General features: G+C 40.0%; 1 protein-coding gene across 2 annotated transcripts; it reads left to right on the top strand.

The window, feature by feature from the left end:
* Positions 1–5,800: 5,800 nt before the first annotated feature.
* Positions 5,801–14,506, top strand: LOC136855871 (beta-galactosidase-like). Of its 2 annotated transcripts, none has more exons than XM_067133270.1 (13): positions 5,801–6,383; positions 7,089–7,267; positions 7,552–7,702; positions 8,109–8,172; positions 8,389–8,486; positions 9,188–9,371; positions 9,613–9,737; positions 10,047–10,140; positions 10,273–10,391; positions 11,029–11,229; positions 11,520–11,717; positions 13,327–13,584; positions 13,785–14,506. In XM_067133270.1, exons 1-13 carry the CDS (start codon positions 6,315–6,317, stop codon positions 13,998–14,000), a joined length of 1,956 nt encoding a protein of 651 aa, XP_066989371.1. In that variant the 5' UTR covers positions 5,801–6,314; the 3' UTR covers positions 14,001–14,506. The 2 variants fall into 2 exon arrangements, with proteins under 2 accessions (XP_066989371.1, XP_066989372.1); XM_067133271.1 differs by having other exon boundaries at positions 7,092–7,267.
* Positions 14,507–14,931: the final 425 nt, after the last annotated feature.

Genomic DNA, 14,931 nt, shown 5'->3' on the forward strand with positions numbered 1-14,931 from the left:
TGTGTTTGTATGCATATGTATATTTATGTATGCGCGTATGTGTACGTATTGGGTGTTTGTGTGAGAGTCTGTGTTGTGTTTACGGATAACGTGTCTGGGTTGACCTTTGAATTTGCAACGTTATTTCAAGATTATATATACTTCTCGGTTCTCCAATTCAAACGAAAAACTAAATTCAGAAGCTCTCCCTCCCCCGGAAAGGATTCGAATCTGGTATCGGTCTCTCTTTTAGCTTATCTTTCCATATCTGTTAATTTTTTATCTGCATGTATCTACCTCAAATTAGATTAAGCTATTCCTCCGTCATCAACCCAACCGTCCACGAGATTTGGCTGAAATTCGTTCATACGTTTATGAGATTTAAGAAAGATAGTTTTGATTCCAAATCGGTTACAGGTACAACTGTCAACAAGATTACACTGAAATCCGTCACTGACTTTGACAGGTATTTGGTAAAGAGACAGACAGAAAAAGGTATTATATAATATACATGTGTGTATATATATATATATATATATATATATATATATATATATATATATATATATATATATATATATATATATATATATATATATTCATAATTATAAAACAACACAAATCCCGATGCATTTCGGTGACAAACAGAGAGAGAGAGAGAGAGAGAGAGAGAGAGAGAGAGAGAGAGAGAGAGAGAGAGGCCGAATTTCCGCAAAGCATCCTTCCGTGACATTCCATCGGCTCGCTCTCAGAAATATTTCAGCAAGAAGAAGAGGAGGCGGGGCGAAAATGTAAACATTCAGGTGATTGCCAAGTCTTAGGGCAATTCCGGTAAGGTCGTCAGCAGCACAGCTAGGCTAGGCTTTCACGACCTCTTCTTGTGTCTTTTCAAGTCTCTCTCTCTCTCTCTCTCTCTCTCTCTCTCTCTCTCTCTCTCTCTCTCTCTCTCTCTCTGGTGGCTTCTCAACTTCTCTCTCTCTCTCTCTCTGGGACTTCTCAATCTCTGTTTCTTTCTGCGATTTCTTTCTCTCTCTCTGTTTTTCTCTGTTTTTCTGTCCGTCTGACTCTCTCTCTTTGTGGAGCTTTTCAAACTCTCTCTCTCTCTCTCTCTCTCTCTCTCTCTCTCTCTCTCTCTCTCTCTCTCTCTCTCTCTTGACGACGTAACCCAAGAAGCCTCTCTCACAATTTTGTCCTTAAAGGGAATCTTTTATATAGTTTCACTCCATTGCTTAATATTGCTTCTATAAAATAAATCCCTAAAACTATACAAAATTTCTCTAGATTTTATATAATCGAATATAAAATCCACGACAGTTTTTCCCATGAGTTTTTTACTCTTTCCATGTGGGCACTGTAATGAAAGAGAATTATTTAACCTAATTCTAAACAAAATTTTTATCAAGTAGAGACTATGGCAAACTTGTGACCTAGTTTAGCCCAGGTCACGTGTGTACATATATATATACATACACACACACACACACACACACACATATATATATATATATATATATATATATATATATATATATATATATATATATATATATATATATATATATATATATATATATATATATATATATATGTGACCAGACGATGAGGACAGATAGTCCTGGAAAACTTAAACTTTTAAAATTAAAAATCTCCTTTGGATACCATCCATTTCAAATGAGATTCTGTTATTAATTGTATTAATGCACAGAAGAATATATATAATATATATATATATATATATATATATATATATATATATATATATATATATATATATATGTGTGTGTGTGTGTGTGTGTGTGTGTGTGTGTGTGTGTACACTTTCGTCTCTAAATATGCATTACTTCATGCTAATTCATATTGACTCTAGATCAAGCAGGAACCACATAACCTAGGCAATTAATATCCCACCTGTGTAACATCCAGAATCGTATTTACCTGTGCAAACAACTCACCTTTGATTAACAAACTTTCTCTCTCTCTCTCTCTCTCTCTCTCTCTCTCTCTCTCTCTCTCTCTCTCTCTCTCTCTCTCTCTCACCTAGTTTACCCAGCAATCTTTATAAAGTCGAGGACATCACTTTGTCTCCATTGATAATATTTGTTCGAGATTTGGAAATCACTGGGTAGAGGCCCCCCGTCCACCCACTCCTCCTCTTCCCTTGGCTAGGGTACCCCCCAACCCCCGCCGTCCCCGCCTTCAAAATCTCAATCAGAAGCAGGTGAGAGTTTTATCGGGTCTTACCTGCGTGACAATTGCTAGCGCAGGTAAAAGAAAGCAAGATTCATTACCTGCGCTGTTTGAGTTTGGTAATTGAAAACCGCAAGACGGTTTTCGTTATGTGAACTTTCTTCTCTCTCTCTCTCTCTCCCTTTTGGGGGTTTCGTAACTCCTATCTCTCTCTTTCTCTTCTCGATCTCTCTCTCTCTCTCTCTCTCTCTCTCTCTCTCTCTCTAGGATTTTCTCAGCTTATCTCTCTTTTTAGGAGTTTCTCAGCTCTCTCTCTCTCTCTCTCTCTCTCTCTCTCTCTCTCTCTCTCTCTCTCTCTCTCTCTCTCCTCTCTCTTTATCTCTCCTCTCCCTCTCTTTCTTTGTCTCTCTCTCTCTCTTTTTTCTCTCTCTCTCTCTTTGTCTCTCTTTGATCTCTCTCTCTCTTTTTTCGATGTCTCTCTCTCTCACTCTCTATCTCTCTCTCTCCCTCCCTCTTTTCGATCTCTCTTCTCTTTTCGATCTCTCTCTCACTCTCATTTTTCGATCTCTCTCTCTCTCTCTCTCTCTCACTCTTATTTTTCGATCTCTCTCTCTCTCTCTCTCTCTCTCTCTCTCTCTCTCTCTCTCTCTCTCTCTCTCTCTCTCTCTCTCTCTCTAGAATGCTGAAATAGTTCTCATCAATTTAGATGATTTAATAACCCAGCAGAATCAAATCAACTCACAGCACCACAAACAATGCAGTCCATTTTTTCAGAGCTGGCAATAAATATCCACAGCTAATATCACCGAAACCAGTCTTGATTAGTGGAGAGGTATACAGCTGACAGTTTGCCATGTGGCCCATCCCGTAGGCAGTCGGAAAAGGATACTTCGATAATCTGCAATTGAGAAAATATTCCCTGATTGAGATATGCGTTGCTTTTGCAACCCCAAATCGAAAATGAAAGAAAACTGATAAAAATACGAATAAAAAAAGTGATGATATATAAGGCAACTGGTTGAAAATGTTGAATAAACTGGTTAACAGAAGGAGCTAAGAGTTGGATATAAAAATCAAAGAAGATATAAGATTAACGAAAGAGTAAAGATAGAAAGATAATCGTTTTGTAGAGAAGAGTCGAAGAAAGAGGGTATAGAAAAGCGGGGATAGAGGATGAGAGAAAGAGAGAAAAAGGGAGAGAGAGAGAGATTGATGGAGAGAAAGAGGGAGACAAAGAGGGGACGAGAGAGAGAGAGAGAGAGAGAGAAAGCTAATAAAACTCGTGGAAAATTCTTCTCAATTGCTCCAGTTTGTCTTTTTCAAACAATATGCCACAAAGAAAGGCGTATTTTGGAGAAATAAACAATAATTATTAATGAAAATTTTTTCTATAAGAATTTTTTTTTTTTTTGGTTATGGACATAGAAGAGAAAAAAATGAAATAATCTTAAAAAAAAAAACTCTTTCTGAACATGGCTTTACGAATTCATAAAGAAAAGCAAAAGATCCTTAAAAAAAAACCAATTCTTTTCAATAGAACTTTCCTGAATTCTATAAAAAGACTGAGGCAAATCCTTCTCAGAAAAAGCTTTTCCGAACTGAAAAAAGAAAACTCTTAAAAGATCTCTCGAAACCGATTACCTTCAACCATTTAAGGAACGCAAAGACTAAAAAAAAAAAGCAAACAGACATTCAGTCGAACAAACAAATAAAGGAAAAAAAAAAGGCTGATAAAAAGGGAAGGAAAAACCGAATGAATGAATAAATATGAGGAGGAAAGGAGGAAATAAATTCGGGAGAGGACCAAGGCAGTCTAATCTAAGCGGGCGGATTCGTGGTCATATTTTACCTGTGTAGCCTGATTGCAAGTAGAAGCCACAGGTGTGCCTATGTGTGTGTTGCGCGCGTGCATATGCGTGCGTATGTGTGTGCGTATTTGTATCTTCTGTACGTTAAGTGTGTCTTTCGCGTACGCGCGCGTGCGCGTTTATACCTGCGTAATGGGAATACATAAAGAGAAATGTATTTCATGATGTTTCTTCTATTCCTGCTTTTTCACTTTCAGCTCGTAATGTTGTGCAGGACAAACATGATGTGATATGCTGTATTTAGTCTGTCTGCCTGTCTCCCTGTCTGTAAAATATCTGAAAAAACTATTGACTTGATTCGAATAAAATTTTGACCAAGGGTATGTTTAGGACCAAGCGATAGTTATTCAGTTTTGCGGCAAATCTATTGGTCTGTTCGTACCATGTCTCAAAAACAAATGGTTGGATTTGATAAGATTTATGTATAAGTAAAATGGTTATGGATACGGGTGATATTATTACATTTCAAGGCATCTGATTAAAACTGCAGCTGAATTCTATAATTATTTACATAAATTCATAACCGTTCTGTACTAATTATAAGTTTAAGAGGAGGAATCAGTTGATGGAAAATTACCCCACAAGGTATTTACTGACAAAAAAAAACTAGTAAACGAATTGACCTATAGATTCCATATTACCATATGCTTTACAGCTCATGGTGTGTGTACAAGTTATGCCATCCAATACGCCTCTTCTCCTGCTATCACCACAGGCTTTTCTGATTCGCTTTCACTGAAGCAAATGAGATACAGCCATAAAATTGCATTATATTCTCTTCACATTTAACTGCTGTTACTATTTCTACTACTTGAAGGTACGCTGAGATTCAACGTGACTTGTTGGCACTTATACTAGACCCCTAAGTCTACAGGCTGAGTCATTAGTGGCCATTGCCTTGTTTCCCTGGGTCTTACGTAGGGAGGACATTCTCCAGAAATTCAGTGGCTTATCCCTCGCTTCTGCTGCTTACGAAAGACCTTGAAATGGAAGTCCAAGAAACATGATATTCCTAAAACTGAATCAGGGTCAACCCCTTTGCTCTCACAGTGGCTGCTTTAAAAATGTATCATTTTACTGCTACAAATATTTTATGTATACAGTGTGAATATACATACATACATACACACACACATACATATATACATATATATATATATATATATATATATATATATATATATATATATATATATATATATATATATATATATATATATAAACGCACATTCATTTTTAACAGAAGGATTTTGGGATTTTATTAAACTATATCAGGCTCTCAAGCCAAGAACTTGGGCACTTTAGACATCGAACAGTTGGAGTTGGAGTGGCTGGACAGCAAGATAAAAACTGATCCAGAAAATAAAGGAGATGAAGTACAAAGGTCTAAATATGAAACTGGGAGACATCCCCAAAGTTTCGCTAGGAAGAAAGGAATCGGAAATGGAGGTTAAAGTACAAGGTTAAAAAAACAAAAAAAAAAGGTGCACATAGGGGCCGAATGGTAGCTGCAGACCTCTTTTAGTGGCGCCTACAGTGTACCATATGAGGTGCACTGACAACATTAATCTAGATTACCGTAAGGATATTCATTCCAGCTGTTAAAGCATTCCTGTCGCGTAACTTTATTTAAATAAACATTGATAGCTTCAGACTCTAGTTTTATTTAGTCTGGTCTCCCAGAAATTCGGGGAATAAGTGGCCCATTTGCATATTCAATCATATCACACGTCAGTCGAGTCAGACTGATTACGAATCCTGGCGTCAGTCAGCGTCAGTGACTCAGTGTCAGTGATCGTCAGTCGACTCAGTCAGTTATAGTAGAGCGGACGGAAAGCAGTATCAGTCACGGGACCATAACGTAGGCAGTGTGCTCCTCGTTTTACTCAACATTTTCACCGAAAAACAAGCCAGTTTTTTGTACGTTAGTGTGATATATCATCAAGAAGAACTATTTAGTGCCCAAGTGACGAAAAGGAGACAGTTCATTCGTTATATACAAATAATTGTGACGTAATCATGCTTCTTCTTCACCGGTAAATATTTACGTTTATTTAAACGCGAGTGATGAAAATTCACTTACGTAAACAGAAAATGTACCGTGGAAAGAGATATTTAAAAATGGCTAAGTGAATAACCACAATATTAAAGGAAATAATAGATTTTTAAATGGTTTCTGGTCCCCATGACCCGAGTTTGTTTACAAAATTACAGTTTCTTATCGGTTAGTTTAGCGTTTTCTATTTACGGGTCGGATTGAAGAAAACGGGTCATCGAAACATGAAAGGGGTGACTTTGATAAACTTCGGGCTGGTCTTCCTTCATGTGATCTCCGGGAATGCTATTGAGGTAAGTGAAGTTCTCTCTCTCTCTCTCTCTCTCTCTCTCTCTCTCTCTCTCTCTCTCTCTCTCTCTCTCTCTCTCTCTCTCTCTCTCTCTCTCTCTTTGTGCTCGAAATTGTTTACAATTGTGTTATTAAACCTCTTGAATTATTTCTAAGAAAATTTTCCTCGTGATTTAGTAATTTATTTTCGTGAGAGAGAGAGAGAGAGAGAGAGAGAGAGAGAGAGAGAGAGAGAGAGAGAGAGAGAGAGAGAGAGAGAGAGAGAGTGTGTGTGTGTGTGTGTGTGTGTCTGATAATGGGTAGTATATCTAAAACTGTCTAAACTAAGACAAGAACTTGTACATTTTCTATGGTTAGCTGTCAGACTTGAGCATAAACAGGTAAATACACACTCAATATACACACGGATATTGCTACGGTTTATTGGTCATGTGTACCAGTGTACACACAGAATATACATGCATTAGATAATTGGAGGCATGTGGGATTTGTGTGGGGGTGGGGGTGTTTTGGTTGATGACTCAGGTAATTGGTGCAGGCATAACTGCCACAGGTGTGAGACCAGCAGACACCTGTGATTGGAAAAGGAGAGAGAGAGAGAGAGAGAGAGAGAGAGAGAGAGAGAGAGAGAGAGAGAGAGAGAGAGAGAGAGAGAGAGAGAGAGATCAGTCTACGCGCAGCTTCGTTACTTTTGCATTAACGTATCCCAGCAGGCTCCACCTTTGGGTAAGAGAAGCTTCACCATCGATTACGAGAACGACTGCTTCCTGAAGGATGGCGAAACCTTCCGCTACATCTCCGGGTCCATCCATTACTTCCGGGTGCTGCCGTCAGAATGGCGCGACCGTCTGAGGAAGCTGCGAATGGCCGGTTTCAACGCCGTCCAGACGTAAGTTGTTTTTCTGCATCTGTGATCCGGATCAAACTCACACATGCAAAGAGTGAGGTCACTTTTAACCCACAATGGCAAACCTTGCGGCTCTTAGTAAGCGTGGGTTCGAACCCCACTAAGGAAAGGAGACCTTCTTCACTGATTCCTCACTTCAAATTAAAACCTTCCACTGAACATAGTTTCTAGCATTCTTGAATAACGTCTTCTGATTATCTTAGCTCAACCGGCTACCTGCCTCACCCAAAATGCATTTGCAATGCAAGGATTTAAATCTCTTACAGTTACGTGGAATGGGCCAGCCATGAGCCCGAGCCGGATGCTTACAACTTCGAGGGGATGCTGGATGTGGAGGAATTCATCCGAATTGCTCAAGAAGAAGATTTGCTGGTCATATTGCGTCTTGGGCCGTACATAGATGCTGAGAGAGACATGGTGAGTGTAGCTGGCAAGATTTGATGCCAGCCCCACCTCTGTTTAGGGTTGTGTCATATCCATATTTAAGAGATCTTCAAGGGGATAGATTGATGATAGTGTTGTGAAGTCTATGAACACTTACTTTTGTATGTTTTGCTCTTTCATCCCCTGTAGTAGGGAATTGCTTGCAGTGTGTCATGCACAACCCACTTCAGCCAGAAAGTACCGTGGAGTCTTTGCAGAATTCCTTTTTATAAGTTCTTTCCACCTAGCTGACCAACTTCTTTAACTTTCTGTGCTTCAGTTTTCCCATTTTTGAGAAGCCAGTGTAAAGAGTGACGTCAGGACATGCATAGAGGTCAAAGGTCAAACAGGAATTTTCCACCACTTGAGGCATTGTGTTTCACACACATTTCCATTGCAGGGGGGACTGCCCTATTGGCTGCTTAGGAAGAACAGGGACATGAGACTGAGAACAAGTGACCCAAGTAAGTAAGATTTTGTAAAGTCCCTGGCCTCTCGGGCCTGATCAGGATCCACTGCTGCTAGCAACTGCTCTGTGTCTGTTGTGAGTTTTGCAAACGTTTAATTCTTTTCAAAGCAGCAGTGGGGCTCAGTGAGGCTTAAAGGCAAATGGAAGAAGTGTTTTATAGACTTACTACTTTGCGAAATTTGTATTTTATTTGCCGCTTGTCTTTTCACAGCGTTTCTGAAGGAAGTTAACGACTGGTTCGTGAATGTGATGTTCCCAAAAGTCGAGCCGTTGCTGTATGCAAATGGAGGGCCAGTCATCATGATGCAGGTGGGATTTGCATAATTTGGTGGATTTACGACTGACCTCAATGATTTACACAATTTTTTATTTTTGTCAACATTGGTTACTTTTGCAGATGCCAAACTCAATTTTGAGATATGAATACCTCATGCAATTTTTAAATATGGGTAATTTTAGTAGATGTCAGGTGTCATTTAACCTGAACTATGCAGTTGCCAACTGATCCTAACTTGACCCATCCTAGGACATTGAATCCTACCTGACCCATCCTAAGGGTACTGTGTCAAACCCAACCCATCCTAGGGGCACTATGTTCCACCTCACCCACCCTGGGAGCAGTGTAACACCTAACCCATCCTAAGGACACTGTGTCCTACCTAACACATCCTAAGGATCTATGTCCTACCTAACCCATCCTAAGGACACTGTGTCCTACTTAACCCAACTTAAGGGTGCTGTGTCCCACCTAACCCATCTTAAGGGCACTTTGTCCCAACTAACCCATCCTAAGGCCCCTTTGTCCTACCTAACCCATCCTAAGGGCACTATGTCCCACCTAACACATCCTAAGGTCACTGTGTCCCAACTAACCCATCCTAAGGGCACTTTTTCCTACCTAACCTATCCTAAGGGCACTATGTTCTACCTAACACATCCTAGGGCACTGTGATTCCAGACACCCTACTTATATTTCATAGTTTATTTAGTCAAACACCTTACATATTCAGGTAGAAAATGAATACGGAAGTTATCCATCCTGTGATTACGCTTACACCGCCCACCTGCGCTCGCTGTATCGCAAAGCGTTCGGAGATTCAGTTCTCCTCTTCACGACCGACGGAGATGGGGTGGGCTACCTGAAATGTGGCAAGATCCAAGATGTCTTCTCCACTATCGACTTCGGGACTGGAGGTGAGCGTAGATCACTTCTGTTTCTTCCGTTTTCTTCTGTTTGTTGGTTCCCATTATCAAAATTCAATTACTCTTGTTAGTAAGCATATTCGTTGGTGCATATTTTAATTAGAACTGTTGACGTCATACTTTGAAACTACGACAACTTGTAAATAGTTGAAAATTTCAACCAGAACAAATAACGACTTAGAAGTCAAGGACACAAATCTTTCGCTGATTTTGTGTCTAACTTTCCTTGCAGTTAACTTAGAGAAGGCATTCGGCTCCCAGAGATTGTTCCAGCCTCGTGGACCCTTGGTGAATTCAGAGTATTATCCAGGGTGGTTGGACCACTGGGGCGAACCGCACAGTACTGTTGACGCAAAAGTAAGTTGACTGTAAAATGAGTTCTCTCCATTCTCTTCTTTTTTGTGCACAATCTGCCTGAGCCCTGAGTTCCCATTTGGTCTTGGTCTTCTTCTTTGCTCCTTTTCTGTGATTTTTAAGAGGATTTCTCTCCTTTTCTCATCACATGTCCAAACCACGCCCATTTGTATCAGAAGATTTCTATGACTGATGTTGTTGGTCAGAGCTGTCAATCTTTAGATGTACTCAACTTTCAGATAAATTGGAGAATTGTGAAACCTTAACGAATTTATTAATCACTAGACTATTATAATTCCTGTCTCCCAACAGAAAGTTGCCCAGTTTCTAGATGACATGCTATCGCTCAATGCTTCCGTAAACATGTACATGTTCCATGGAGGAACCTCATTTGGCTTTGGGGCAGGTAAGACAAAATAATGCCTTCCCATTTTTCAAATTACTTGTAAAATGGTCTCTACAGATTCCCGATGCGTTGAGATATTAGTAATTCCACGTAAAAAATGGCTCTTGTCATTATGGTAACCTATTTCCGTAGGTTCTAACTTGGGCTCGAAGTTTCTCGTTTGTCCAACGTCGTACGACTACGATGCTCCTTTGTCTGAAGCTGGGGACCCAACCGAGAAGTATTGGATGCTGAGAAATGTCACTCAGAAGGTATGGTGTGATTGTTTTATGGGGTGTTCACTTTAGCACTTGTTGATAAATTGCCCTGAAATTGTTGAGAGTTCATAGAGTGTGTTCAATATAGCAAAGAACAGCCAAAACAGTTGTCCCTCGCGTTCACACATTGTTCGCAATCATTTCTCACAGCAAGGCTAGATAAACATTGTTTTCACTGGAGGAATTACTCAAATGAGGTCAAATCACGCACTGACTTTCATTGGACAGATAATTAGAGAGTTTATTGTTTATTTGGTCAGAAGTTTCCGTAAGAGGTTTGAATTAAACTCCTGGATCTCCAGTGACGTCTTTCAAGTTACAATTATATTTAGTATTCTCAGATTATTTCTTCTAACAGTATAGTAGGATTTATAGTAACTGTGATTATGCAAATCCTACATTTACACCCATTTTCATAGCCAGTAAAGTGTCTAAGAGCACAGACATATATGAAAATTATTTTACGCAGATCACGCAAATCTTAAATTTTCTTTCCACTGTCTTGGCACGAACCTGCATCCAGAAGATTCCATTCACTCTGATAATGCAAAGCTTCCATTTCACTTTTTTTCACAACCAGTGCAGTGATTGGAAGCATAATAGAATAAGGAAAATAATCCTATCATTTCAGTACTTACCTTTACCTCCCGGAGACGTCCCTCCGCCATCACCAAAATACAGCTACGGGAAGGTCCAGATGACAGTCTTGGGCAGCGTGTTACAGCTGGCAACTGTGCTCCAGTCTGTCAATGCTACGTGGCCTCTGACGTTTGAGGAGTTGTCTGTCTCCAGTGGACTTGTTCTCTACGAGACAATTATTCCCTTCAGAACTGTGAGTGAAACAGATAATCTGATGTTGACTGAAGTCCATTTTTAGGGAAAGTCAGATAAATGCTGCATCTAGTTGTAGGTGAGGTGGGGTCGTTTTTGTAGCAAATGTTGGAGGTAAACTGACTGTGATTAATCGGAGGTTTGAGGAAAGTCAAATGAATAGATAGTAAAGTACATTCTACGGCTCACATTGGAACATTTAGCAGATGGAAGAGTTCCTGTGGTAGACATTAAGAGGTAACATCTCCAGATAATGCAGTAAATTAAAAGACTACTTTTTACCACCGACAGCCTGATCCTGCGCGACTCACTATCAGCGACATCCACGACAGAGGCTACGTCTTCGTAGACCAGCACTATGTTGGGGTGGTGTCCCGCGAGGCGAGTCTCTTCGACCTTCCTCTGCAGTCTCTTCCCAACCAGACGCTTTCGGTACTCGTGGAGAGCCAGGGGCGCGTGTGCTTTGGTCCAAATATCAACGATTTCAAAGTTGGTAAAATTGCGTGTTCATAAGCGACACCTCAACTTGACGGACCTCACCTTAGCAAACTTTCATCTTAGCAGCCTCGTTATTATGAATATTTTTAATGCTGCCATTTTAGATGTGATACATTTTTGGACAGATATCTTAAATTGAACGTCAAGTGTAAAGTACATGTTATTTTAGACGAGGAACTACGTGGAATTACCATTAGTTGTAAGACATTCAAAAAATTTTCAAGTGCAGGCAATAGGTTAGGAACTCTGTTACTTAATGGACTTTGTTACCCATCAGAACGACAGACCCCCAAAGTGTCTGTTAAGTTGAGGTGATACCATATTTCAGTCTCACATAATCACCAACTTGATTTCAAAGGTTCAAGACCAAAGTGTAAGGAGATGGAGCATCAGAGATATCTGTGGTTTTAGGAACCATTAAGTAATCCAGCAGTACAGTAGATCCTAGCACATATACTCCCCAATAAATATCCTGGACTTATGTAACTTGGACTGTTTAATAGTTTTAAATGTGTTAGAAGGTGACACTATTATTATTATTATTATTATTATTATTATTATTATTATTATTATTATTATTATTATTATTATTATTATTATCATGTGTTTGTTTGAGAGTAGATTCACAGGCTCTCCCAGAGGACTTGTCTCTGGATGGAAAGTGAGAATTAAAGCAACATAAACTTAAGCTAAGTTTGATGGCTAAGTATAGATAAACATTTGGCAACTTGAACCATACACTCAGTCCACCAGATCTTTTTGTTATCCCTAGGTGCCACTAATGTCTTTCCTGGGGTTGCTGCTCCACGGAGCCTCGTAGCACCTGCTTACCACTTCGCACAGTTCATTGAGTGTTTCCTACCCTGTATTGCCAATCCTTGGGGTTACCTGAGTGCAGTTTGTGTTTCTTGACCCTTATAATTGCCCTTTGGTTTTCCTGTCTTGTTTTTATTAGGACTTTGCTAGATAAGATCACTAAGTTATGACTATCCCATCAACCTAACCCAAGCTAACGCAACTCAACCTAGATTTTACTTTCCTCGTCACTGTTGATCTTGTAGTGTAATGGGGTGCCTCCTAGGGGTTCATCAACTGAGAACCCTTCTGTACTCTGCATAGAATGTAACTCATCTTGAAAGTGTCATGCAACTTCTTACTAAACTTACATGTAACCACATTATTCCTGATTGTAGAAAAGTACTCAGGCCTTTAAAGAAAAGAGAGGTTTGTGGACTGTTTGTGGAGGGAATGGGTGGGTTCACATGGAGTCTTTCGACAGAGTGAACCACAGGGGTGGTACTTCGTGCAGTGAAGACTAAAACGTTCTTTGCAACAGCCATTCTTAGCCCCAGCTGCATTGCTGTCTGCCTTTTTAACTTTGCATTCACTCCCTTTGTCTTTTACTTACTGGGATGTCCAACTTTTAAGGCTTACCTTGCACAAATTTTCCAGTCATTCAAGAACAAATACTTCAGGGTGGGGGGAGCCCTATGAGCATCTAGAAATGGGATTTGGTAATCTGTACAAACTACTGTACTTTTACAAAGAGATACGGCTTCATTACGCGTAAACGTTGAATCTTGTTTCCGACGTTTTGCAGGGCTTGACGACGAGACCAACCCTTGAGGACCGTGAGCTGAAGAACTGGAGGATGACCCCTATCCCAGTCACCCACACGAAACGGCTTTCATCCGCACTGAGTAATCTGAGGAAAAAGTTAGAGGAACAGCCACTGGTGCACGCTGAGTTGCGAGGAACGCCTCAGGGTGGGATGTCATTCTACAGAGGGTCATTTGTGATTCCAGATGAAGTTGATCACCCTCAGGATACTTTTCTTAAATTAAATGGGTGGAGAAAGGTTAGTCTACTTGACTCTTTGAAAAGTTGTTCTTGATGATTTTCAGTGAAATGTTATGGGGGAGTCTTCAGCATATTATATTTTGGGATGAGTAAGGTCTGCCAGTGTGTATATCATATAGATCAGTGATTTTTGTCATTCATGTGAAATACACCTCATATTTATTGCACATTTAGTCACTCCCATTAATACTCTTTCAGGGAATAGTTTGGGTGAACGGTTTCAACTTGGGCCGGTACTGGCCTGAAGTCGGGCCACAGTTGACCCTTTATGTTCCTCGTGGAATCCTGAAAAATGGGACTAACTCTGTTCTTGTGCTGGAGCAAGAAGTCTCTCCATGTGCCTTACCGTCAAACTGCTTTGTGACTCTCCAGGACAAACATGAGATTGCTGGACCTACACCATTCTCAAACTGAGTTGCTGATCGAGCCAGACTGTGGGACTGTGGCGTGAACCTTAGTTTCAGAGTGTCCTTGATTCAGTGAGATTGTGACACTAGATCCTGCCTCAGAACAGTTGTTGCATAAATGGGGTGGTGGAACCAGGCCTTTTTCAGAAGAGTTGTTGAATAAATGAAATTGCTGAGGTTGTAGAAGCAGACCAATTTCAGGAATTTTTTTACTAAACCAGACTGTGGAACCAGGCTTCTTTTTTGCTGATTAAATTAGGTTGTGGAACGAGACATTTTTTAGAAGAGGTGTTGACTAAATGAGATTGTGGAACCAGGCCTTTATCAGAAAGTGTCAATGATTAAATAAGTATGTAGAACCAGGTAACTCGCTGGTCAGTCTACAGAGTCCCACGTCTGAAACAACATTCCAGAATGCCATAGCACAAAGTTAAGAACTCGGGGATATCACCATATCAAATATATTTATAAGTGTAGTCATTTCTTTGTATACTTTAAATCCAGACGTTATAATGGTGTTTCATTATCCCGGGGTTTTCAAGTTCAGGTTATTTCCCCTCATACTTTATTGTTATTGTTGCAAGAGCAGTTTCTTGAAAATGCTGAATTCATTCTCCAGACTCACAGGGCAGCTAGTATGGTCAATCGTTATGTTTTTGTTCGAGATTTTCGTAGACTGATGTTTCTTCTTCTTCTTCTGTTAATCATTCGTAGTTTTTCCTTCTGTCGCTTCAAAGTGCAGTAATTCAAAAAGGAAGATGACAAACGAAATATGAAAAAGATATAAGATCTGGCAAGTCAAATAGACACAAACTGAACACCGTAGGCACTAGCGGATCGCGCGGGGGGCGGGGGGGCCACCTGGGCACGTGCCCCCCAAATGAAAAATAATGACAAAATAATAATTTTGAAGATTTAGATAATAACATAAATGAGAA

The sequence above is a fragment of the Macrobrachium rosenbergii genome, chromosome 33 (assembly GCF_040412425.1).
Source record: "Macrobrachium rosenbergii isolate ZJJX-2024 chromosome 33, ASM4041242v1, whole genome shotgun sequence".
Lineage (NCBI taxonomy): Eukaryota > Metazoa > Arthropoda > Malacostraca > Decapoda > Palaemonidae > Macrobrachium > Macrobrachium rosenbergii.

What these genes read in the sequence shown, in the direction of transcription:
- LOC136855871 (XM_067133270.1), top strand. Translation starts at nt 6,315, where the DNA reads ATGAAAGGGGTGACTTTGATAAACTTCGGGCTGGTCTTCCTTCATGTG. An exon ending in ACAGTACTGTTGACGCAAAA is followed by an intron (nt 9,738 to 10,046) that starts GTAAGTTGACTG and finishes GTCTCCCAACAG; the next exon opens with AAAGTTGCCCAGTTTCTAGA. An exon ending in CAAATATCAACGATTTCAAA is followed by an intron (nt 11,718 to 13,326) that starts GTTGGTAAAATT and finishes GACGTTTTGCAG; the next exon opens with GGCTTGACGACGAGACCAAC.